The sequence below is a fragment of the Acipenser ruthenus genome, chromosome 36 (genome assembly GCF_902713425.1).
Source record: "Acipenser ruthenus chromosome 36, fAciRut3.2 maternal haplotype, whole genome shotgun sequence".
Classification (NCBI taxonomy): Eukaryota; Metazoa; Chordata; class Actinopteri; order Acipenseriformes; family Acipenseridae; genus Acipenser; species Acipenser ruthenus.
This window is the reverse complement of record NC_081224.1, coordinates 11433614-11460491: the sequence shown is the minus strand read 5'-3', so window position 1 is coordinate 11460491 and position 26878 is coordinate 11433614. Positions and strand designations below refer to the sequence as shown.

At 45.3% G+C, this 26878-nt stretch overlaps 2 protein-coding genes and 1 pseudogene across 5 annotated transcripts in view; all 3 read right to left on the bottom strand.

The window, feature by feature from the left end:
* The window catches only part of LOC131706600 (long-chain fatty acid transport protein 1-like), a 16543-nt gene extending 15997 nt beyond the window's left edge, over positions 1-546 (bottom strand). Inside the window, exon 1 of the mRNA XM_059007995.1 lies at positions 237-546. The gene's annotated coding sequence lies outside the window, so the exon portion shown is untranslated. The remainder of the gene's footprint in view (positions 1-236) is intronic.
* A 353-nt stretch (positions 547-899) lies between these two features.
* Positions 900-4373, bottom strand: LOC117965648 (prostaglandin E2 receptor EP1 subtype-like; annotated as a pseudogene).
* Positions 4374-7080: 2707 nt separating this feature from the next.
* On the bottom strand, positions 7081-26538 carry LOC117965665 (adhesion G protein-coupled receptor E5-like). 4 transcript variants are annotated; one of them, XM_059008050.1, is made up of 20 exons: positions 26144-26537; positions 23728-23769; positions 23269-23430; positions 22432-22581; positions 21116-21265; positions 19252-19371; positions 18462-18605; positions 17569-17603; positions 17121-17216; positions 16539-16686; positions 16061-16177; positions 15422-15621; positions 14948-15118; positions 13274-13468; positions 11575-11792; positions 10724-10790; positions 10257-10348; positions 9565-9733; positions 9298-9390; positions 7081-8999 (listed from the first exon to the last, which is right to left on the bottom strand). In XM_059008050.1, the coding sequence occupies exons 1-20, from the start codon at positions 26172-26174 to the stop codon at positions 8958-8960; spliced, it is 2442 nt and encodes an 813-aa protein (XP_058864033.1). In that variant the 5' UTR covers positions 26175-26537; the 3' UTR covers positions 7081-8957. The 4 variants fall into 4 exon arrangements, with proteins under 4 accessions (XP_058864033.1, XP_058864035.1, XP_058864034.1 ...); XM_059008052.1 differs by lacking the exon at positions 21116-21265 and having other exon boundaries at positions 26144-26538; XM_059008051.1 differs by lacking the exon at positions 19252-19371 and having other exon boundaries at positions 26144-26536.
* Between the last annotated feature and the right edge of the window lie 340 nt (positions 26539-26878).

Here is a 26878-nt window from a genome sequence, read left to right as displayed (position 1 = left end):
AGGATTTGAACCGGAGACCTCAAGCCCTTTTCTTTAACCACCGGACCACACAGCCTGCATTTCCAACGCATTAGCCGACCAGCGTGCAACCCACGTCAATATAACATCATATTTAGGCTCGTCGTTTTGTGGTTCAGCTCGCCAGTAAAGTCCACCAGTCGTAGCAGTCTATACACAGCTGGCTTTGTTACAGCCCCGGTACTACACCGTTCATAAGCCGCGATCCAGGCACCTACCTGACGGATTTACGGATGTCCGTTCCGATGGTCGTAGTGTGCTCGTCTTCCCCGGGTCACAGTGCTGCTCTGCCGACTGCCCTACTCTGAAGCACCCGGTTCTTGTCGATGCCCGTTTTGGGTAATAATAATTGCGGATTTCATAAACAAAGTTTTCCTGCAAAAACGTCCAGCTGCAGTCTTATTCAACTCCGGGTTACAGCGTTTTCTGTTGTTTTTTTATTTCCTTCTGGAAGTCTAGTGTTACCTGATCTCTCTAACTCAGCGGGTGTTAGCTCACTACCCCCCCACCCCCCTTGTCCAAAGCAGAGTCGCCGCCCCTAGACTGATTCTATTGGCTAGTGTTACTCCGTCACACCCTTCGTAGGGCAGACGAGTTTAGAACGGGCGTGTTTGTCTGCCGCGTGTGCTTATGGGAGTTGTAGTTTTCAGAAAGAGCCGCGTTATGTAGTATTGAGGCGCCACTTGTCGGGCAAGGAGTGAGATACAGCAGAAGAAACGGGCAAGGCAACTGTCGACCAAGCTGTTTGGTGTCTTTACCAACAGTCAGGAACAGTTCTACATAAAAAAAGTGAAACCGACAAACAGACAAACAACGCAACAGGTAAAGTCGCTTTTATCTTTATTTTTCAAAATGCCGCGTGCGGCAGTTATGTTGACATTTGAATTGTGAGGGAACATGTCGTATGGTGTATAATTATGAAACGTGTACTTTCTACTGGTGAAATTATTATTATTATCATTTGGTTTTGTACAGAGATTTTTTTTTCCTAAAATTAGCCAATATACTTAGTCCTACTAAAAATAAATGTAGGAATACATTTCGACAAACATCTCGACCATGTATTTTGCCAGTATGTTTTATTACTAAGGTTATTTTTTCTTCTTCAAATATATATTCAGTATTTTACAATTTTTTTTTAAGACAAGAACAAATTGTCTAAAGACATCTTTAACGAAACTAAATGAAGACGCGTCCCATTCTTTGAGCTACAGACACGTGCAGCTACAGACACGAGACACTGACGGCGCTGCCGCGTGCGGTGATGAACGCTTTTGCTTTATAATAATAAAGCACTTATTCGTGCGCATGCGCAATTGTGCAGCCAGGTTACATTATTATTATTATTATTATTATTATTATTTAAAGCTTTGCAGGAGGCGTTTTTAAAATTTGCAATATGATAACAACAAGCCATGGGTGCACACACAGTACTAGGCGGATAAGGAAGTCTGCAAACCAATAAATACTAGGAATTAAAATAAGAATTTTATGAACGCAGTAACACGCGAGAAGGCGCGGGTTCTGCAGCCAACAGTTCAGTAGAATTCAGGACTTCAGCAGCGTCATTACACTTATAAAATAACTCGCTGTCTGTGGCTATGGAGCTATGAAATCCAGGCTGTGGGATATAGACCTGGTGCAGATCCTACTGCTTCCTCTCCCAGGGAGGGTTCATGAAGCACAGCTGAAGATGGGTGTGCGCAGGTGGGTCAGACCCGCTTCATGACTCTCCCTTCACAGCTCTGGAAGGAGCTGGCTTCCCATCGTCCCAGCTTGCTGCCCTTGAGGTCTCCCTGCCTGATCACAATCTGGTAGATCTTCCTCAGGACGGCCCTCCGCAGCAGGATATAGACCCAGGGGTCCAGGATCTGGTTCCAGGAAGCCAGCCGCACGCCCAGGAACATGAGCCACTCGTAGTGCCGCACGTCATACTGTGAGCTGCTGAGCGACTGGCTGACTGACAGAGCCACGGAGATCTGAAACAGGAGGGGGAGAGAGAGCGGCGCATCCCTCATACATTCATGAAATAAAAGACAGAACAAACAGGGCATGCAAAATGCAACCATCGTCTCCCCCCAAGTGTCATTCCTACAGCTCTGGACAAAGGTTTTCATCACTCTATAGAATTAACTCACTGTGCTTCATAAAGACAAATGAAACCTGCTGAATAATGTTAGGTTAACATATTGAATTACACACCGCTTTGTAGTTTTCCATATACTTAACTGACACAAATTGAAAAATGTGACATTTCAAAATCTAACAGGAAATACTGCTGTACTACTATTATGGCTTCCGGTAGACTTTTGCAATATCATTTTGCAGTTTCTGTGAATACATGATGTTAAATAAAAGATCTAAATTATGTTCATATTGTTTAAAATGTCTCAATCCTGTAATTCAAGGTAATGCTAAACTTTTGGCCACAGCTGTAGTGTTTGCCTCCCTTGTGGGGAACTAACTAGAAGCACCTTGAAATGGTTTTTAGGATACAAAACATTGCTGTGAACCCTCAGACTTGAAAAGGATGTGATTAAAAAACAAAACAAAGAACTACCCGAAGGATTACGTCTGTGAGTGAACAAATTCATTTTGCACACGGACTGTCTGGATCTTTAAGTTTTCAGAAGGAAGTAAATAAGGAAGTTATCTGTGGTGGTAACTCACCAGGAAGGGGCTCCAGCAGACACACGACACCAGGGTGACTCCCAGGAGCTGGACCATCATCTCAATATCGAGGGACTGAGTGCCGGAGCAGGCCTTGGGCTTGACCATCCTGGCCTGCAGGAGAGCCAGCCCGCTCAGGGAGTTACACAGCAGGGAGACGGCGAGCGAGGCGAGGCCCAGGCCTGAGAACACCAGGGTCAGGCCTAGTTCGGCTCCAGTGAGAGGACCGTGGACTTGGAGGAAGCACCACGTCTGAGGAAACTGCCTGGAGTAGCGGCCCACCTTGAGCACAGGCAGGGCAGCCACCAGGAGAGCGAGGGAGCAGAGGAGAGCCACGGCCAGCCTGCCATGGCCGGAGGTCACCACAGAAGAGTGCAGGAGAGGTCTTGTGAGTCCGACGCAGCGCTCCACAGCCATGGCGCCGCCCAAAAAGAGTGGGCACAGCCCGAAAAACACCATGCAGCCTCCAAACAGCTGGCACAAGACTCCCGAACGGTCAATAGAGTCCCATTGCATGCGGCCGCGTATAGCCTGAGTGCGAACGCCCCAGGAATCACATGGCCAGCAAAGTCGGTCAAAACCAGAGTGCTGGCCAGGAAGAGAAACGTAGCTTTGGTTCGACGGCGGTAACGGCTGTAGGATCGGAGCAGGATCCCCAGGGCGAGGATGTTGGAGACAGCACCGAGGGTCATGGTGAAGATGGGCACTGCGATGGAGAGAGAGGAAGGGGGGAGGCTGCTGTTGAAGGCTGGGTCTGGAGGGCTGGTGCTGGGGGAGTCGCTGGTAGGGGTTGGGGTGGAGAAGATTGGCTCCAGGGTTGGGGAGGACATCTTCCAAGCATGTGGAGTAGAAGTCTTGACCGGGAACTGAAGCTGAGGATGCATACAAGAGAATGAGGAGCCAGAGAAGAAATCTCTTTTTCATTTTGTTATGTTCGTTATTTCAGGGAAGACAGCCCTTGAAAAACAATTTCTTAAGAAGATTATTATGGCCAGGGTTGATCTCGTTAATGCAGTTAATGTAGTTTTATAAAAGCAAGGGTTGGGGTTATAGCGTGCATTTATAACTCTGCATAATAACATTGTAATGATGTGTAAGCACACATGTATTCACTAAGTAACCACCATGTCAATACACAGTCATTAGAGACATGTAAAGTGCTACTGACAACAGGATACTAGAAATGAAATATTATTATGCAGAAGATATTACAAACATCCCTTTAAATGCACACAGAGCAGGTTTGATGAAGTGTTACAGTCAACCCCAATTCCATTCTCCTGACCACCACAATAAAAAAAGACAGGAGTTCAAAGGGTTAAGCCAAGATAATGCACTGCAGCACTTTAACACTATAATAAACAGAGAATAGTTTCAAACACAAAATATGCACATGCTAAAGCAGGTAATCACTTTAAAATGTGGCTGGAATACAAAAAGCCTTGCAGGTAGAAACAGGGACTCCAGCTCACCTTCCTTTCAGCAGCTTGTTCAGTTCAGCTCTCCTCTACAGCTTTTCTCTGTCCTCCCTCCCGCTTCAAATGTCTTTCTGAATAAAGACTATCACCCTCTCTCTCTCTCTCTCTATCTCTCTTGTTCTCTTTCTCCCTCTTTCTCTCAATTTCTCTTGTTCTCTCTCTCCGTCTGTCTCTCGCTGTCTTGTTCTCTCTCTCCGTCTCGCTCTTTCTCTCTCTCTGTTCTCGCTCTCTCCGTCTCTCCCTCTCTCTATCTCTCTTGTTCTCTCTCTCCCTCTTTCTCTATCTCTTGTTCTCTCTCTCCGTCTCTCTCTCTATCTCTTGTTCTCTCTCTCCGTCTCTCTGTCTCTCGCTGTCTTGTTCTCTCTCCGTCTCGCTCTTTCTCTCTCTGTTCTCGCTCTCTCCGTCTCTCCCTCTCTCTATCTCTCTTGTTCTCTCTCTCTCTGTCTCTCTCTTGTTCTCTCTCTCCCTCTTTCTCTATCTCATGTTCTCTCTCTCCATCTCTCTGTCTCTCGCTGTCTTGTTCTCTCACTCTGTCTCGCTCTTTCTCTCTCTGTTCTCGCTCTCTCCGTCTCTCTCTCTCTTTCTCTCTTTAAAACGCTGTACCACACTTTCCCTGTACTTTATTACACTTTGCTATGCTTTTACTATGGGACTCTTTTAGAAGGGTTACCCCAGTCAGATTGCTAAAAGGGCAGACCTCTTGTTTTTTTGTGATTTCTAAGACATTAATTTGCTGTGTTGTGTCTCTTATAAATGACAGGGTCTTTCTGTATAAAACCCACAGTAACTTAAACTTGAACATATACAGTTTCTCAATTCTGGGGTCTCAATATGATGTGAAAAAGCGGAGGAAGATGAATATTCATGTACTTCATATTCATATTTCTTCTGGGTTGATTAAGGCATTCATATCGGTCTCTTCTAGTTTCACACTGATCATTCATCACGTGTCTACTGGGGGTGTGTTAAGTAGCTGAGTGGCTCAGAGAATTTCCCCCGCGCTCAGATCACTGCTGGGGTCTGAGCTGCTCAGGGGGAGCAGGACTGAGCGTTTCACAGGCTTCAGATTTCATCTTGTTAAAGAAAACGTAATGCAACGAAACATTAACATAATGTAAAAAAAAAGTTCACTTCACACAACCCCCCCCCCCCCCTTTCTAATGTACGTGTTTTCATTATTCATTTCTGATTGTGCTGGTAGGATATTTTGTCTAGAGGATTAAGCTTCGTAACGCGATGGTCCCCGAGGGAAAATAAGTGCATGATAAGAATGTATTCATTTATTCAGCGTCTCATTGAGATGTAATCATCCGTGTCCTCTGCCTGGTATTCCACACAGCTAGCTCGCTACATTACCATTCTGTTTGCCTCCTCAAGTCCCTCCATGTCGCAGGGGGAGCAGCAGGGCTCCACAACCCCAGCCAGCTTGTTTGTTAAGTGGAGTATGATGCTGTGAGTTCATCAGCTCCCTGCATAGCAGCAATGTTCAAGAAAGAGAGAAAGAAATAATGAAAAGCTGGATTACCTGCTCAGTCTGCATCAGTGGCGTTTATTGAAAGGAGCTTTTAAAGGTGTTACTGTACTAATGTTTATCTAACGAGGCCAGCTTTATTTTATTAGTTGATGCATATTAACTATGAACACAACATGAAAACTAGTTACTGTGTTAGTAAGCTAGGTGTTAACAGTAATAAACTGACAATTTGACCATTTGTTCATGAGCCAGTGACTTTTCGAAGAGGCTTTTTATTTGCAAAGAGAGCTTCATTTGATCACCTTTTACCTTCTAAGCCACGGCTGGATTTTTCTTTGAGTATTTTACAGCACCCTGGATTGCAACCCCCATTTATGTTTCAGAGGTTTTACAATCTAATGTGATTCCCCAGTGCTGTAAAATGCTCTGTAACATGAATATACATGTAATTGCACTGTAATACCAATGTAATTACATTGTAATATGTGTTTAATTGCCATGTAATTACATTGTTGTAACCGTGTAATTGCAATGCTTCTGCTCCTGCAGGCTAACTACTGTGCAGTCACATAGACATGGCATTGTGTAATGACATGGTAAACCATGGCCAGATCACTGTCGGGTAATTACACTCATGCCACCATGTAAAAGCAGAACAAAGCGCTAGTTATTACCATATTATTAAGTATGCCCTATTATTAAAAGTGCTACCAAATGTTTGAAAGCAGATGTGGTTTCTTATGCTATGTTATATGTGGTTTATTATGATATATTAGATGTGGTTTATTATGGTATATTAGATGTGGGTTCTTATGGTATATTAGATGTGGTTTTATGGTATATTAGATGTGGTTTTATGTTATATTATCTTTTTTATGTTTTACCTGCTGCATTAATCTAGGATTTTTCTTCTCTCCTCCTTCCTTTCTCTCTCAAAGCAATCCCAATTTTTCACAGCATTGTTGGCAAGCAACACCATTCTACCACAGGCTCCTAGCCTTCCATCAGTGCGTCTGGGTCAACAACTGCATGCAAGCCCGTCATTTCAGTCCTGAGATCTACTCGAGGAAAATAAAACGTCAGAGCCGGCTGTTTTTTTTAATAGCTTTTGATAATCATGACTGAAGACAACTTTGACACCTCAATCGACTGTCCTTTTCTGTCAGAATTTAGCGTGCAACATTTTGGCATGTGTGTTGAGACACTGCTGCTTGAAACTTGGTAAGGCGTTACTTAAGTAACTCCACACCCCCACCCCCCCCTCACTCGGGTCACTGCTGGGGTCTGCTCTGCAGCTCTGAGCTGCTCAGGGGGAGCAGGACTGAGCTGCTGGTAAGTTGCTGCTCTGAGCGGATCTTTGACATTTTCTTGTCGGTCTTTTCTTCATTGTGCAGAATCCTCGCTTCAGGCTCCCAGGATTTGACAACAAACACAATCACGAACATTTAGGGGTTTTTATTTTTTATTCACACGCGCATATCTTACAAGCACGTATTAAAACATTTAAAAAAAAAATCATATTAACAAGCTTAACAGCACCTATACAATCTGAAAACATTTTAAATAAACAGAACGTCATAACCAAACGTTCAAGAATCATCCTTGTGAAAAAGTATTAACATCTGTTGTCTGTACACTGCAAGTTAACCAATAATTAACCAATTATTTTTTAAGCTCAGCTCACCGCTACCACCCCTGCGCTGACTCGGGAGGGTGAAGGCGAACACACACTGTCCTCCGAAGCGTGTGCCGTCAGCTGACCGCTTTTTTTCACACTGCGGACTCGCCGTGCAGCCGCCTCAGAGCTACAGCGTCGGAGGACAACGCAGCTCTGGGCAGCTTACAGGCAGGCGCCCGGCCAGACTACAGGGGTCGCTGGTGCGCGGTGAGCCAAGGATACCCTGGCCAACCTAAGCCCACCCGCCACTCCAGGGCGCTCGGCCAATTGTGCACCGCCCCCTGGGAGCTCCCGTCCACGGTCGGCAAAAGGAATAGCCTGGATTCGAACTCGCGACATCCTGACTATAGAGCGCATCCTGCACTCCACGTGGAGCGCCTTTACTGGACGCGCCACTCGGGAGCCCCCTTATTTTTTAATTAATTCCACATTTACAAAGCTTTTGTTAATACTGTTAGAACACATTCTCTTAACGATATCCAAGCAGAGGAGAGAATGTTTTAATTGACGCTGAGCCCTGTGGAAGTGTCCTGTAATGATAATCTAAGGCATGGAATCTGTACTGTGGGTCAAAGAGTATCACTCTTCCAGGCAAACAGTACGCTTCCTCCTTTCCTTTACTCTAAAAGATGTGCACCCAGGCTTTCCAATCCAGCTTTCTATCAGCATGAGCATCACATTCGCTTTATTTCTAATTTCGGGCAATGCAGGATTTCTGTAAAACACTAAACAGCACGTAAAAAAAATATCTATAATCAGCTACATCCTGGTACTTATTCACACATGCTCAGATTTCATTTCGACCGCTGGAGTGTACCTGACCTACAGCAAAGGAAGTGGTTAGGTGTTGGGACGCAGCAGCGCGTTTCTATGTTGCTGTGTTTGAAATATACGGCCCTAATTACTGAAATGAAAGAAGTCAAAGAAAGTCTATTTTTAGGACTAATACACAGCTTGAAATTCCGGTGTCACCTGCAAAGAGAACACATGAACTACCTTGTACAGAGTCCGGTCCAGTCCATTCAGTACCATGTGAATAATTCATTATTCTAGTAGGATAAAGCTGCTGTCTGTGGAACACACTGTAGGGTGGATCCAGTTTAACTTTACCAGCTTCACAGAGTCACTCAGACAGGCCCTCGCAGCCACAGCAAACTGAAGCATAAGAACACTGTGTTATATAAAATTTAAAAAAATTAAAAAATGAATGTATAATACAGCTCTGAAAAACATAGCTTTTTATGGAAGTGTAAAAATATAAAAAGTAATAACCAGAAAAAATTGTGCAAAGCTTTTGGGGTTTTTTTTTTCTCTTCCCCTTTTAAAAAAAAAAAAAGTACACAAACAGCGGAGTCAAGCAACTGTGTGTGCGAATCTGCTGCAGCCCCACGAATCCATGATAAACCAGTCCTGTGGAAGCAAACCAGCTTCAATCTCCAGTCCTGGTCGAATCCAGCATCACAGCATTTCAAATGACAAGAGGAGAGACGAGGTTGCCCCCTAGGGGCCAGGGGCGTCAGCAGCGACAGGAAAGCGTCCTTGGGTAATCCCAGCAGCATCTGTAAAGAGGTGGCTTTAGCGCCCTCTTGTGTTCACAGCAGAGCGAAGCAGCAGACAGTCGTCTCAGGAACTGAAGCCTCTACATCTGGGACTCCCCCGTGTCTTGCTGGCTCTTCATCCCCTACAGGACGACACAGAGCAGTGAGGAACAGCATCCCCTCTCTAGCACTCTCCAGGGGACTCCTACTGCACAGCAGCTTTACCCATTCCAGGTTTTAACACAAGCTCGATTAGACTCAGAGCGTACAGGTGACAAGTTCAGGTATATCTTATTAAACTCATCGTAAAAACCAGGAATGGTTCAAACTGTTATGCAGTGGGAGTTATGAAATTGAACATCTTGCTTTCCCCCGCTCCCCTCCTCCACCCCTCTCTCTTGCTGTGTCCGGCTCCCTTCCTCCACCCCTCCCTCAGTGTACCTGTGAGCTGGCAGACTGGCTGGTGCTGCTGAACTCAGAGTACTTCTTGGAGCTGCACACAGTGGAGAGCAGGTTCCTGTAGTCATCCCGGACCTGGACAGGGCGTGCAACACATCATGAGTCAAGTAGACTAGCTAATGCCTTCATCAGTGTGAAACTAGAAGAGACTGAGTCTGCAGACAGAGGTTTGGGCTCATGGCTTCATCAGTGTGAAACTAGAAGAGACTGAGTCTGCAGACAGAGGTTTGGACGGCGCTCCCAGCTCACCTGTTTGCAGAGCAGGCAGTGCATGATGAAGATGAAGACTCCCTGGAAGCTGTTGAGCACAGTGAAGATGTAGGACATGGCGAGGCTGCGCGAGTCAAACTGGAAGCAGCCAAATATCCACATGAGACCCAGGATACAGAGCTGAGCCACTGCAGTGCTGGTGAACACCCTGCGCACAACCAATACAAACCAGGAGCGTTACTGGAGAGACTGGGGATTGTACCAGCGGCACACACTGTATCGAAACAACAACGTTCAATATACAGCTGTGACCTAAAGTGTTGCATCACCCTACGTAACTAATTGTGCCTCATAAAGTCCAGTGAAACCTGCTGAATAATGTGAACATATTGAATTACACACCGCTTTGTAGCTTTCCATCTGCTTAACGAAAAAACTGACAAATTGAAAAATGTGACATTTCGAAATCTAACATGACATACTGTACTACTATTATGAATTCCGGTAGACTTTTTTTTGCAATATCATTTTGTAGTTTCTTTGATTACATGATGTTTAATAAAATATATTTTCAGAGAGTTTTATTTTTTTGAATGACTCTCTCAATTCTAGGTGAGGCACAGCTTTTGGTCACAGCTGTAGAATGATAGCGGAACAAAAGAGTTAACTCCACGTTTCCCTTCATTCACAATCCCCACAAAGGACAGGAGGAGGAGACGATGTTCACTTACTGGATTTTCTTCAGGGTCGACAGGTCAGGGTTCACACTGCTGAACTTCTCAGCTAGTTTCCAAATCGTGATCACGAAAAACAAGATGTTAAACTGGGAAAAACAGGGATAAGGACACACAGTTAAATCTGGGGGTGTATCGCAATAGATGAGTTATTTAACAGTGTCTAATGTATTATACCTATTTAATAAGATTGCAAACATGCTGTTTTGCTATGACAGTTTGCTGTTATGCAGTTTAGCACTGGATTCTGTTACATTCACATTTAAAATGATGACAGTCATTATCATTGTATTTATTGATTTAAAAGGGGAATGCACACGTGAAGCAGAGTTGCTGGCTTTGTGGAGAGACTCATTTCCAGCCAGTCTCTGAATGCTTCAGTGCAGGTTGGGATGTACAGCGTTGCCTGTGCTGGTCATCATTTGGCTCCCCTGGATAAGGTGGGATCAGTCCGGGGTACTCACCAGTATAATCACACAGACTGGGCCAAAGAAGCTCCATATGAAACCATTATCAAGAGATAGCCAGCAGCTGCAATGAGGCAGAGAGAGAGAGAGAGATAGGTGGGGTTAATACTGGTCTAGACTGTGAGGATTGTCCAGTACTAAAGATTATCAGCTACCCAGGTAGCCTCCGTGGAGCACTAAGACAGCTTGGGACAGTCCAGGATTTTCAACTCACATCGCAATGCATTCTGGTACGTTTCACCTGTCTCAGGTACCTTTCACAGCAGGACTACACTTACCAGAATGCATTGGGGTGTGAGTTGAAAAGCCTGGACTGTCCCAAACTGTCACAGAGTCTTATGGCAGCCCTACTATTATAGGAATGGTATTTTTAAACATGAAGTAAAATGGATACGTGTTAAAGACATGGCTCCAGGTTCAAACAATGCGTTGTTCATTTTCACGGGAAAACACCTTTAATGAAACATAACTGAAAAAAACAGTTTTGCATCACCTATAAATTTTAGGATTGAGATATAAGTAAAAAAAAAAAAAAAAACTATAGGAACATAATTTAGGTCTTTTAAATCAAAGAAAGTACAAAATTAAATCACAAAAGTCTACCAGAAGCTGTAATACTAGGTCACTATTTCATGTTAGATTCCAAAATGTCACGTTTCAATATTTGTTAAGTTTTTTCATTAAGTATATGGAAAACTACAAAGCGGTGTGTAATTCAATATGCAAGCCTAACATCATTCAGCAGGTTTCATTGGACTTTATGAAGCAACATTAGTTCATTCTCTAGGGTGATGCGAAACCTTTGTCCAGAGCTGTAGAACACGTCTGTGCAGCACAGAGATACTCACTAGCGCTCTGTGCCGTATCCCTGTCTGTTTGCTGCCGCAGAGATGCCCACGATGAGCGCAGGGATGCCGTAGCCGAACAAGAACATGTAGCGTCGGGGCAGCGTGGCGTTGAACACCGTCACCACCATGCGGTACAGCTGGATCCCCTCCAGACACATCCAGGTGAACACAGCCAGGAAGAAGAAGTGAAGCAGGCCAGCAACCAGAGCACAGCCCCCCTGAGAGAGAGGAGCAGAGACACACCGTCACCACTCTGAGAGAGAGGAGCAGAGACACACCGTCACCACTTTGAGAGAGAGGAGCAGAGACACCCCGTCGCCACTCTGAGAGAGAGGAGCAGAGACACACCCCGTCACCACTCTGAGAGGGAGGAGCAGAGACACACCCCGTCACCACTCAGAGGAGCAGAGACACACCCCGTCACCACTCAGAGAGAGAGGAGCAGAGACACACCCCGTCACCACTCTGAGAGAGAGGAGCAGAGACACACCCCGTCACCACTCAGAGAGAGAGGAGCAGAGACACACCCCGTCACCACTCTGAGAGGAGCAGAGACACACCCCGTCACCACTCTGAGAGAGAGGAGCAGAGACACACCCCGTCACCACTCAGAGAGAGAGGAGCAGAGACACACCCCGTCACCACTCTGAGAGAGAGGAGCAGAGACACACCCCGTCACCACTCAGAGAGAGAGGAGCAGAGACACACCCCGTCACCACTCTGAGAGAGAGGAGCAGAGACACACCCCGTCACCACTCTGAGAGAGAGGAGCAGAGACACACCCCGTCACCACTCTGAGAGAGAGGAGCAGAGACACACCCCGTCACCACTCTGAGAGAGAGGAGCAGAGACACACCCCGTCACCACTCTGAGAGAGAGGAGCAGAGACACAGATAGAGGGCGCTCTAGCACAATGTATAGCTGATCCCTGGCAGTATGTTACAGATAGAGGGCGCTCTAGCACAGTGTATAGCTGATCCCTGGCAGTATGTTACAGATAGAGAGCGCTCTAGCACAGTGTATAGCTGATCCCTGGCAGTATGTTACAGATAGAGGGCGCTCTAGCACAGTGTATAGCTGATCCCTGGCAGTATGTTACAGATAGAGGGCGCTCTAGCACAATGTATAGCTGATCAGACAGTATGTTACAGATAGAGGGCGCTCTAGCACAGTGTATAGCTGATCCCTGGCAGTATGTTACAGATAGAGAGCGCTCTAGCACAGTGTATAGCTGATCCCTGGCAGTATGTTACAGATAGAGAGCGCTCTAGCACAATGTATAGCTGATCAGACAGTATGTTACAGATAGAGGGCGCTCTAGCACAGTGTATAGCTGATCCCTGGCAGTATGCTACAGATAGAGGGCGCTCTAGCACAGTGTATAGCTGATCCCTGGCAGTATGCTACAGATAGAGGGCGCTCTAGCACAGTGTATAGCTGATCCCTGGCAGTATGTTACAGATAGAGGGCGCTCTAGCAAAGTGTATAGCTGATCCCTGGCAGTATGCTACAGATAGAGGGCGCTCTAGCACAGTGTATAGCTGATCCCTGGCAGTATGCTACAGATAGAGGGCGCTCTAGCACAGTGTATAGCTGATCCCTGGCAGTATGTTACAGATAGAGGGCACTCTAGCACAGTGTATAGCTGATCCCTGGCAGTATGTTACAGATGGGCGGATCTCTGGATCCCTGGCAGTACCTTGTTGCTGGTGCTGCTGATTCCTGCCAGGAAGACCAGGTCTGCTATGAAGAGGCTGATGCACAGGTGCAGGTGAATGGTGCTGCGAGTTCCCTTGACAGAGCGGCAGCAGCTGAAGGTCAGGATGCTGAGGAGCAGGCAGATCAGAGACAGACCCAGCCCCACCCAGGTGATCAGCTGCAGCTCAAATGTGTCCTGAGAGAGAGAGGGGGGGGGGGGGAGGAGGAGGAGAGGAGGAGGGTTAACAAACACACACTGCACTTCCTCCTGGGAGCAGGGATAACAAACACACACTGCACACTGCACTCCCTCCAGGGAGCAGGGTTAACAAACACACACTGCACACTGCACACCCTCCAGGGAGCAGGGTTAACACACACACACACTGCATACTGCACTCCCTCCAGGGAGCAGGGTTAACACACACACACACACACACACTGCACACTGCACTCCCTCCAGGGAGCAGGGTTAACAAACACACACTGCACACTGCACACCCTCCAGGGAGCAGGGTTAACACACACACACACACACTGCACACTGCACTCCCTCCAGGGAGCAGGGTTAACACACACACACTGCACACTGCACTCCCTCCAGGGAGCAGGGTTAACACACACACACACTGCACACTGCACTCCCTCCAGGGAGCAGGGTTAACACACACACACACACACACACACACTGCACACTGCACTCCCTCCAGGGAGCAGGGTTAACACACACACACACACTGCACTCCCTCCAGGGAGCAGGGTTAACAAACACACACTGTACACTGCACTCCCTCCTGGGAGCAGGGTTAACAAACACACACACTGCACACTGCACTCCCTCCAGGGAGCAGGGTTAACACACACACACACTGCACTCCCTCCAGGGAGCAGGGTTAACACACACACACACACACACTGCACACTGCACTCCCTCCAGGGAGCAGGGTTAACACACACACACACACTGCACACTGCACTCCCTCCAGGGAGCAGGGTTAACAAACACACACTGTACACTGCACTCCCTCCTGGGAGCAGGGTTAACAAACACACACACTGCACACTGCACTCCCTCCTGGGAGCAGGGTTAACAAACACACACACTGCACACTGCACTCCCTCCAGGGAGCAGGGTTAACAAACACACTGCACACTGCACTCCCTCCTGGGAGCAGGGTTAACAAACACACACACACACTGCACACCCTCCAGGAAGCAGGGTTAACAAACACATACACTGCACACTGCACACCCTCCAGGGAGCAGGGTTAACACACACACACACTGCACACTGCACTCCCTCCAGGGAGCAGGGTTAACAAACACACACACTGCACACTGCACTCCCTCCAGGGAGCAGGGTTAACAAACACACACACTGCACACTGCACTCCCTCCAGGGAGCAGGGTTAACAAACACACACACTGCACACTGCATTCCCTCCTGGGTCCTGCAACTCACACATTCCCAAAGACTTGGGGATCTCCCAATAGAATGAACTAATGTAGCTTCATAAAGGTTGAATGTACTGTATTGTATTGTACTATACTGTATTGTATTATGTTGTACTGTATTGTACTGTACTGTGTTGTATTGTATTCTGTTGTACTGTACTGTGTTGGGTTGTGTACCTCAGGCAGCGTGCGTCAGTGTTTTCTGGTGCTGGTTGAATACCTGGATCTCGTACAGAGCCATGAGCACGGCGAAGCTGCTCAGGTGGTAGCAGCGGCAAACGGTGTGGGTCCGATTGGCACCGACAGTTTCACAGCCGTCTTTGGACCAGGAGCCTCCAGAGCTGTCGTTCTTCCAGTAAACACACACGGCTGCGTGGCTGCTGTCGTTCAGCTGTGCAGAAGCAATGAGAAGGGAAGCACTTTGAGTGGAAGGGCCTGTCAACATGCAGCTTGTCGCTTTCATCTGCGGCTACTGAACTACAGGGAGCCCACACAATCCGATAGACACCGCCGGAGTAAAACTGACCTACAGCACAGGATGTGATGACACCACAGAGCAGAGGTGAATTCAGAATCATTTAAAATCCTTTACAAACAGCAGTGCAAAGCGACTCGAGCAACAGCAATGGTCAATACGATTCCAGGGGCACGAAGCCCCCGTCGGGTCCCAGTTGCCCGAGCGCTCAGGGCTGACCTGCAGGTGTGAGAAGGTGAAGTCCACAGGGATTGAGAGCCGCTCTGGCACGGCGTTGGTGATTGCTGCGCTCACGACCTTGGAGTTGAGCTGCACGGAGGTGAGGGTGTGGTTCTCTCGCGCCAGGGCGTCTTCATCGAAGGAGTGGTTCAGGGATTTCTCCAGGTTGTAATAGGAGATGAGAGCGGACGCGGCAAAGCCTGAAAAACACAAGGGCGACACTTCTCAGCAAAACACGCATCGAATGTCAGAACTGGAGCATGTGATCGCTCGATTCTGAATCATGAGCTGATCTGTCAACTTACAGTTACAGCCAAAGGGTTAGCATCACCCGAGAGAATGAACTAATGTTGCTTTATAAACTGGAATGAAACCTGCTGAATAATGTTCACATATTGAATTACACACTGCTTTATAGTCTTCCATATACAATTCAATATCGGAGCAGATAACAGTGTCAGTGATAGTTACATGCTGAACTACTGTTGTGGCTTCCGGTAGACTTTTGCGATCTCATGTTGTAGTTTCTTTGATTACATGATGTTAAATAAAATATCTAAATCATGTTCATATAGTTTTGTTTTTTTTGTGTGTGTGTGTCTGTTAAAAGTGAGACCGAGGCAGAGGGGAGAGAATTACCTGAGCTGTTCTCCCCTGCCACTGTGCTCCAGTCAGTGCTCAGAGTCACGTTTCCTGACCCCAGGGTGACTGGACCTTGGGGTGACGCAGTGAAGCGGGAAAGCCGGATCTCTACTCCTGCAAGAAGGGGGGGGCACGTTCTCTTCATTACAATATATCAGTATATCTGTATCTCTATAGCTACATAGGGAAAGTGTGTTTGAAAACAAACAGTGGAGGTATATAGGCTTTGGATATAGTTTGTTTTCTTTACTTTCCCTTGGCAAAGGCATGATAAACATACCGATATATATACACACATGCACACATATATATGAAAGACATAGATGTATGAAAATAACAAGGCAGAGCTGTCAAAATGTTTTGGGTAAAAGAGCCACAATGATAACTACATACAATATATATATATATATATATATATATATATATATATATATAGGTGAGTGCTCCGTGCTCAGTGAGGAGGAGGGTCCTGTACCTAACGCTGTTCCGTTTATTTGGGTTTGTTCTTTATCCAGCAACAACGCGGCCCTCATGACCGCGTCCTCCACAATCTGAAAGAACTTGGAGATCTTGGCCTTGTGCAGAGGACCAGCGAGCAGCAGGTCAGTGATCCTGAGAAGATCCTGCTTGGGAGAGGAACCAACGCATGAGAGGAGAGCTGAGCAAGACTTCAGCATCCATCGTGTCATCTCTCTACCCTGAGAGGAGAGCTGAGCAAGACTTCAGCATCCATCGTGTCATCTCTCTACCCTGAGAGGAGAGCTGAGCAAGACTTCAGCATCCATCGTGTCATCTCTCTACCCTGAGAGGAGAGCTGAGCAAGACTTCAGCATCCATCGTGTCATCTCTCTACCCTGAGAGGAGAGCTGAGCAAGACTTCAGCATCCATCGTGTCATCTCTCTACCCTGAGAGGAGAGCTGAGCAAGACTTCAGCATCCATCGTGTCATCTCTCTACCCTGAGAGGAGAGCTGAGCAAGACTTCAGCATCCATCGTGTCATCTCTCTACTCTGAGTTATGGTCCTATAGTTTAAGAAAAAAAAACACAAATCTGTACCTGTAAAAATTGTTTGCCATCAGGGGATCCCTGGTCACTTTGCTGTAAACACGTTTCTCTCAGTATTCTCTGGATTTTTCCCAAGGGAGCTGATGACTAAAATAGAGAAGACATTGTTTTTCAGCTGTGGAATGCAAGCCCTGTCTGCAAGATTGGCGCAATGTTTCTGCAGGGGTGCGTGTTCATGCAGGGGTGCGTGTGCACAACATTTAGAAGTTTTTTTACTCTATGGCACATGCATTTGGACTCAACAGGGATGGAAAGAAGACTCCCATTGCACAGCAGTTTGATCCATTCCTGGTTTTACTATGAGTTTAATAAGACACACCTGAGCTTGTTACCTCTACACATTGTGGCTAATCAAGCTAAGTGCTGTGCAATCGGTCTTCTCTCCATCCTTGTACAAGGTATTGGAAGAGCGTGTTTTTTGTTTTTTTTAAAAACATACCTCATTTTCAGCAGGGCCTTCAGAACAACTCAGCTCTGAAACAGTAACAGAATAAAGTGTTAGACAAAGCCAAAAAGCAAGTGGAGGCTGGGGAGGAGGCTGAGGAGGAGGAGGCTGGGGAGGAGGCTGGGGAGGTGGGGAGGAATATGCCGAGGAGGAGTAGGAGGAGGCTGGGGAGGAGAAGGCTGAGGAGGCTGCTGAGGAGCAGGAGGATGAGGCTGAGGAGGAGGATGCTGGGGAGGAGGAGGAGGCTGAGAAGGAGGAGGCTGAGGATGCTGGGGAGGAGGAGGCTGGGGAGGGAGAGGCTGGGGAGGCTGAGAAGGAGGAGGCTGAGGAGGAGGAGGCTGAGGAGGAGGAGGCAAGCTCTGGTGCACAGCCGGGACATAATGGATTAAGGGAAGATATAAATCCCTTCCTTGCTGATCACTGGACGTGTTGTTTATTGAAGGACAAATAGATACTAGCTATTCGACTGACGATTGATCTGGTATTGGAAGCGCTTAAATAATCTTGATGTTTATGTGATTTGATCGAAGGTTACAGTGAGTTCGCTGCCAGAACCACCGCTTTGCTTAACAGATTTTGAGAAAAGTACAGACACAATGACAAAAAGATGCCAAGCTGTTACTAATGCCAAAGGTGGCCAGACTAAATATCAGCATTGAAGACACTTTCAGACATCGCTGTGTTTTTAGTTTTGAATTTAAGATGAGTTTCCAAAAATGAATCATTTCTGTAATAAATGAACCGTTGTTTTTTTTTTGTTTTTTTGTCAATAAATGACCAATCTTGAGGTGTTCCGATACATGTTCACGTTACGTTACTGTACGTGTCTGCCTGAGGATCATGTGCCACAATAAGGGTTTGAAGTCCTGTCCCTTATTAATACCTACCAATGCACTTTGAGAAATTGGGGACCCATTTGATTCCAGTACTGGGGAAGGTTCCAGTTTCGCACAGGCACTGGTAGCCCCCCATCTTGTTGGTACAATTAACAGGAGAACAGATATGGGGTGTTTCTGAGCACTCGTCAATGTCTGAAAGAAAACATGACCTCTGTTAATCCAGGATTCAAGTCCTAATCATGGCTTTAAACTACAGCTGTGGCCAAAAGTTTTGCATCACCTAGAATTTTAGGATTGAGATCTTTTATTTAACATCATGTAATCAACGAAACTACAAAATGATATCGCAAAAGTCTACAGGAAGCGATAACAGTAGTCCAGCAGTATCTTAGATTTTCAAATTTTATGGGAAACTACAAAGCGATGTGCAATTCAATGTGTTAACGTAATATTATTCAGCAGGTTTCATCAGACTTTATGAAGCCAGATGAGTTCATTCTATAGGGGGATGATGCAACACTTTTGAAACAAAACAACAGAACCAGTGACTGAGACCAAGGGGGTGGTGTCACACAGCTCCACATGCTAGCTTTAGCTGGGTTGTTGCCGTTTGGTACTTTGTTGAGTAACACTGAGATATTGGGACATGCAGTGATGCTCTGGCAAGGCTTCTCAGTTCGCTTGTCTTTCTGGACAGCAAGATGGGTTTTGTAAGAGGCTGACACCTAGTCCCACATCAAACCAAACTCAATTTAAGAGACCAGAACACCATGTTAAACACTGCTTTGTAATGCAAGTATCGTAGTCCATCAGTCTCTCTTCCAGGTAGAGCTCTCACCTTCACACATGCTTACGTTCTTACGGTAACTGAACCCTTGGAAACAGGTACAATTGAAGCTGCCTTCAGTGTTAATGCAGGTTCCATTCTGACCACAAGCAGACACACACTCATCGGTATCTGAAAAGATACAAACGCCAGCGTTAACTAGCGCTGCACGTCTACCGGGACACAGCGGAGGCTTCCTGAGGAAACGCACTGCACAGTTAAATGCCTTTGAAGCTACAGCTCTGGCCAAACGTTTTGCATCACCCTACAGAATGAACTCATTTTGCTTTAGAAAGCCGAATGAAACCTGTTGAATCATGGCACCTTAACATATTGAATTACACACCCCTGTGTAGTCTTCCAGGTACTCATCAAAAAACGGACACATTAAAAAATGTGACATTTCTAACTCTAACCTATACGTACTACTAGTACGGCTTCCGGTACACTTTTGCGATATCATTTTGTAGTTTCTTTGATTACATGATGTGAAATAAAAGATTTATATTATGTTCATATAGTTTTTTTGTTTTGGGTTTTTTTTTTTTAAATTATGTCTCAATCCTAGGGAATGCAAACATTCTGGCCAGAGCTGTGGGGTCAACTACAGCAGCCTAATGTATTCTCAGTGACATGCCTAACAGGGGGGTTAAGTGAGTTTGGTCCACTTGCTTGGGCTAACGTTAGTACTGTACAACTGAAGTGTAATTTGAATGGCAAATCAAGGATTTTGGATACCCCAGTTAAGAGAGACAAATTCAAACTGTATTCAGCCACCCCTGCATGTCATTATTATTATTAATAATAATAATATAAGGAATAATGCAAATCCAGCTGTGCACAATGAGGCTGCGTTTCTAGAGATGTTTTCTGGTAACACGACAGTGTTATTTGAACAGTTTGGGTGTGTATTATTTGTTATAATACATGGTGACGTAACAGATTGCAATTGCAGAAGTAGCAAGCTTTATTTAACAATTGAAGAAGTCTTGAGACTAGTTCAGTATTTTCTTTTATATTACTATATTTTTGGGCGGGTGCGGTGGGGGCGGGGGCCTAGGAATCAGAGTAGAAAGTTTGCTTTGCTCGTTTGGAGGGTGGAGTTGGAGGATTCCTCGTCACTCAAGAGCCTCTGCTTTCTGAGGGCCACCGGTCTACACTGCCCAACATCCTATAGAGGGAATGTGGCTGAATCAGCGTTCTCCAAAACTCAGAAAGTTGATCATTTTCGCTGTCACTTTCATTCCTATCCGTCTCCTCATCCATTATTCATTCTTATCCATTCTTTCGGGATGTTTTAGAACACTGCTCACCATTTCGTTCAATTCTACAAATTTTACAAATTGAAAAATGATCAGAAAATGGGAAGAAACCTAGATCCGCTGTGCGCAATGCTGCGCTCTCCATTGCAATACATGTGGCTCTGTGTACTTGCGCACATCGATTACTCTTCAGTGGATTAGGCTACAAACAAAGTCGAGGTATGACTGGGAAGCTTGTGACCTCCCCTACAACGTGATCAGGGAGACTTCACCATCAAACAGACTGTTGTAAGGCCAGAGGAGCGAAACGCACAGCTACTCGATCAGAGTTGTTTTGAACTGTGATGGACTCGACACATTGAGACGGGGATATCTCAGCGGTGAAATGACGGATTCAGAAAATTCCTTCGCTGTTTGACGGTAGGAAAACAACATTTCTGATATTGTCAGCTTTTTTTGCTCTTTTGCTTTTGTAGTAATATTACAGATGATTTATGATATATGATGTGTAATTGCAGTACCATGTTCCGCCCGCAGGACAGGGCGATGTAAGAGGTTAAATGGTTTGTCCAAACCTGGGTGGAATCTGTATGCATAACAATCTACCCCAGTACCTGTACAGTTGCTTTGTCCGGCCGTGAAGTTCTCCTGCCCAGAACTGGACCTGAAGCCTGCCTTGCAGGAGCAGCTGTAGCTTCCAATTGTGTTCCGACACCAAGCATTCCGGCCACAGAGGGCGCTGTTCTCTTCACACTCATTTATATCTACAGAAAAACGAGAGGAAGAAAACATTCTTTTTTCAAAGCCCCGTGAAGCGAGTTCTCATCATTTTAGTATTTTCATATTATCCAACGACGAGAGATCTCGTCAAAGCGTGACATTGCTGGAAGCAGTAGTTGTGTGAAATGAATACATTTAAAGATCTGAGGCACACAAACTCTTTTTTTTGGTTCACGTGGGGTAGAGATGGTGCAGATTCACAGCACACTCTCATTCAAAACACACGTGCCTTTGTGTGATTTGATTTATCAGTCTGCTTTTGAAAAATGCGACGATGACAAAGTACAACCCTTTTAAATGTATAAAACGCATTTTAGAAAGCCTCTCTCCAATAGATTATTTTATTTTATTTCTATTTTTGTTTTGTAACCTACATCTATTGGGTCAATTGCAGCAACCTCATTTATTCTAACTGATGTGCCCAACAGATGGATTAAGTCTGATGCACCTGCTGGGGCTAACGTTAGAACCATTGCAGCGTGACAAATGCTCATTAACTCACTGAGATCCTCAGTTAAACTAGATCAAGTTTAGTACCAACCGCAGCAGACTAAAGCAGACCCTTGCGGTCAAAAAAAAAGATCCACATTAAGTGGATTAAGGCAGTCCTGTGAAGTTAGAGACTATACTTGCTTGCTTGCTGTGATTCGCCCCCTCTTATCAATATCTCCATGCAGATCTGTTTACTAGAAGTTACACACATGAACGCTGTCTATGTATTTGTTCCTTATGCTTGTGTTTCTCGTGGTACACTGTCAGGGGAGTTTGACTCAAAGAATCAGAACACAGGCTCTCCTTTGCTCTATTTTATAATACAGTTAGCCTATAGCAATACTGTATCCTGTGTTGAGTCTAGAGGTATTGGGAACAGAACAGATGGTGTAGTTTCACTAAGATGTATCTTTGACTGGGAATCGGAGTAGAAAATTCGCTTGGCTCGTTTGGAGGGTGGAGTTGGATGATTCCTTGTCACTCAAGAGCCTCTGTTTTCTGAGGACCATCGGTCTACACTGCCTAACATCCTATAGAGGGAATGCGGCTGTAACGAATAAAAGGTATCCAATTTATAAATGTTTCAATATATTGTGTAGATTAAAGGATTTGTCCAAACCTGGGTGGAATCTGTATGCATAACAATCTACCCCAGTACCTGTACAGTTGCTTTGTCCGGCCATGAAGTTCTCCTGCCCAGAACTGGACCTGAAGCCTGCCTTGCAGGAGCAGCTGTAGTTTCCAATTGTGTTTTGACACCAAGCGTTCTGGCCACAGAGGGTGCTGTTATCTCTACACTCATTTATTTCTACAGAAAAACAAGAGGAAGAAAACATTCTTTTTTCAAAGCCCCGTAAAGTGAGTTCTCATCATTTTAGTATTTTCATATTACCCAACAACGAGAGATCTCGTCAAAGCGTGACATTGCTGGAAGCAGTAGTTGTGTGAAATGGATACATATAAAGATCTGAGGCACACAAACTCTTTTTTTGGTTCACATGGGGTAGAGATGGTGCAGATTCACAGCACGCTCTCATTCAAAACGCACGTGCCTTTGTGTGAATTGATTTTTCAGTCTGCTTTTGAAAAATGCGACGATGACAAAGTACAACACTTATAAATGTATAACATGTTTTAAATTTGTAAACAAAAAGGTAGTGGATCTTCTCATTAAGGAAGAGGGAGAGTGAATCTGAGACTAATCTGAGGAGCGCGAGCGCTCGGGGTTTAGGGTTTCGCTACATATCGTTACAGCACATTTTCATCAGTCAATTCATGGAACAGGAAAGTGTTTGATTTGATTTTATGTTATGTATATTGATTGATATTATGTTTTATTTTTCAACACTTTTGAAAACTGTATATAATTCTCGCCTGCCAGACACACAGGTACCGGATCTGGCACAAATCAACCCGATAATAATAATAATAATAATAATAATAATAATAATAACAACTTGTTGGTAGTTGTGATTCCAGATTCCAGTGCTCTTACCTTTACAGAATGTGTCTTTATCTGTATCTGTAAAATTGTGTTTCCCTGTTGATCTGTACCCTGGCACGCACTGACAGTAGAAACTCTCCAGTGTATCGAAGCACGTTGAATTATCAGGACACACGGCTACGGGATCAGCACACTCATTTCTACCTGTAGAATCTGAAGAATTAAAACATCAGTTCTGAAATGCACAAACACACGCCGGCCCACACAGCTAGAGACACAAGTGTTGCATCTCTGTACAATTTTAGGAATGAGACAGAATTTTAAAAAAAAATAAGAATTTAGATCTTTTATTTAACAGTATGTAATCACATGTCCATTTTTTTCCCATTTTTGTCAGTTTTTCGTTAAGTATATGAAAAACTACAAAGAGGTGTGTAAGTCAATATGGTAACGTGACATTATTCAGCAGGTTACCATCACATGACCCACTAATAAGAGACGAAGACTTACTTGAACACTGCACCTGATCCCAGGCTGCGACAATGCAAATACCTGCAAAGAATTCAAAACAGTAATCACTGACTTCATCCCACGATGTTACTGTTTAAACAGGACAAGCAGTGACAGCAGCATCTACAATACAGGGTGCAGATCAACGACTGACCACAGTATACACAGGGTGCAGATCAACGACTGACCACAGTATATACAGGGAGCAGATCAACGACTGACCACAGTATATACAGGGTGCAGATCAACGACTGACCACAGTATATACAGGGTGCAGATCAACGACTGACCACAGTATATACAGGGTGCAGATCAACGACTGACCACAGTATACACAGGGTGCAGATCAACGACTGACCACAGTATATACAGGGTGCAGATCAACGACTGACCACAGTATATACAGGGAGCAGATCAACGACTGACCACAGTATATACAGGGTGCAGATCAACGACTGACCACAGTATATACAGGGAGCAGATCAACGACTGACCACAGTATATACAGGGTGCAGCTCAACGACTGACCACAGTATATACAGGGTGCAGCTCAACGACTGACCACAGTATATACAGGGAGCAGATCAACGACTGACCACAGTATATACAGGGTGCAGATCAACGACTGACCACAGTATATACAGGGTGCAGATCAACGACTGACCACAGTATATACAGGGAGCAGATCAACGACTGACCACAGTATACACAGGGTGCAGATCAACGACTGACCACAGTATACACAGGGAGCAGATCAACGACTGACCACAGTATACACAGGGTGCAGATCAACGACTGACCACAGTATATACAGGGTGCAGATCAACGACTGACCACAGTATACACAGGGTGCAGATCAACGACTGACCACAGTATATACAGGGTGCAGATCAACGACTGACCACAGTATATACAGGGTGCAGATCAACGACTGACCACAGTATATACAGGGAGCAGATCAACGACTGACCACAGTATATACAGGGAGCAGATCAACGACTGACCACAGTATATACAGGGTGCAGATCAACGACTGACCACCGTATATACAGGACCGTACTCTGACCACAACTGTTCTAAATGCTGAAATGCCATCATGTTTCTAAACAGACCTAGCATGAAGAAAATGCATTGCATCTTCTGTGAGAGCTGGAGACACTTTGTTACAATGCAACGTTACTGAGCGCAAGACTGCAGGTGAGCACTGATGTGTACCTGGAAAAGACTTCTGTAGTATTATTATTATTTATTTCTTAGCAGACGCCCTTATCCAGGGCGACTTACAATTGTTACAAGATATCACATTATTTTTACATACAATTACATTATTTTTTTACACATTATTTTTTTACATACAATTCCCCTTATACAGTTGGGTTTTTACTGGAGCAATCTAGGTAAAGTACCTTGCTCAAGGGTACAGCAGCAGTGTCCCCCACCTGGGATTGAACCCACGACCCTCCAGTCAAGAGTCCAGAGCCCTAACCACTACTCCACACTGCTGCCCTAAAAAAACTAAATATGAAGTGAATAACCTGACACTGCACACGTCCTACCCTTTAAAACCCTCCAGCTGTGTTTTTGCCTACTTATTTCTGACAATGTTAAAATGTTTAAGAAAAATTCTAAAACACTCTTAAAGCTATTAAAATGAATATCAACTCCCTAATTTCGTTCAACTCACTGGCGCGTTTTCTGTTCCGTCTTTCCATGGTTTATATTACTTTGTGAAATGTCTGTCAGGTTTTGCATAGTCCCCTAGTAACCCCTAAAATAAACTGCATATAGCCTTTCCATCGTAAAGCCATCGGGGACGGATAATCCCGTCTGCTTAAGTGGTATTACCAAAATCCCTGCGTTGCAAATGATTTTAACCAGAGGCAGTGAGCGCGGGCGTTCTATTGTCCCTGACTCCTGCATTACATCAGTCTTGTGCCAGTCTCTACGGCATCAGCTCAATTCATTTTGAACCCACAATACTGCACCGATACGAACATATGAAAAGTTACAAACAAGAGGAGGCCACTGGCCGACCATCTAACCTCCTAGTAGCTGATTGATCTCAGAACTTTGTCAAGTCGGGTCTTAAAGGATCCCAGTAATTCAGTCATTTCTATGACTGATAAATATGATCGCTATGAACGTGACGGTAACCAAGTTGTCTGTTTCCACGGGTTAGGCATGTTGTGATTTGTTCAGATTGTAAAACAATGAAGACACATTGCAAGTCAAACTTTCAACACCCGTGGCTGGCTGTGGCGCGCTACAGTTTGTATGGGATATGCGGTTCCAGCGCGGCTCCTGAGGTTTGACAAACTTATGCCAGCTGTCCAGTTTCATTCCTGCCAGGCAGCGTCAGTGTAACACACGAACACGCACACACAGAGTTGTTTGAGTAAATATTTTTAGAACTTACCCAGCAGCAGAAGTCGGCAGCTTGCCTGCATGACTGCAGAAATCCCCGTGCGCTCAAAAACCACAGCGCTGAAGAGTCAGCCGCACCCCCACCAGCCCTTTTCAGCAACAACACGAACAATTCCCGTATTCTCCAAATCAAGAAAATGCTGCTTTCAATAACTCCAATACACCATTCACCTGGCACCTTCTCTTCGGCGCAGTATACCACTAACCCGCATACAGTGCAGTATAACGGAGGACTCTCCCCGTGTGATAATAAGGCTCACAATAGCGGCTCTGTCTAAGACACGGGTTTCCAGTAATATCCCTGGCTGGTTGCGTCTCTCCGCCTCTCTCTCAGCGCACTGAAGCTGGCAAGCAGCGCAACAGCAGTTATTCCGCCGACACGCCCAATGGGTCCTTTTAGAGGAAACCCGACAGGGTGGCGCTGTGGGGGAGTTAGAAAAAGCTCGTTCACACTATTTAAAGCTGTGTCAAACAGCTTGGACTGGACGCCTCCCTTATTAAATGTAATGTTTACATATTTAAGAATATTGTCACCTCACGAGCCCTTTAAAATATCGGCTTTTTATCCAATGTGCCACTTTAGAAAGTTTTCTGTGGACAAAAAAAACAACAAAAAAAACAACATTTAAGGAGGGGTCGCGCGGATCTTTTTGTTTTTCTTCATTTTTTCCATTTGTTTCCATTTCAGTTTTTGCTTCCCTCGGCTAAAATAAAAGTGAAACCGTTT

Coding starts and splice junctions, on each gene's coding strand:
- LOC117965665 (XM_059008050.1), bottom strand. CDS start 26,174: ATGCAGGCAAGCTGCCGACTTCTGCTGCTGG. Junction 17,604..18,461: donor CAATTTCTCAAAGTGCATTG/GTAGGTATTAAT, acceptor TTACTGTTTCAG/AGCTGAGTTGTTCTGAAGGC. Junction 13,469..14,947: donor TGGCTCTGTACGAGATCCAG/GTATTCAACCAG, acceptor TCTCTCTCTCAG/GACACATTTGAGCTGCAGCT.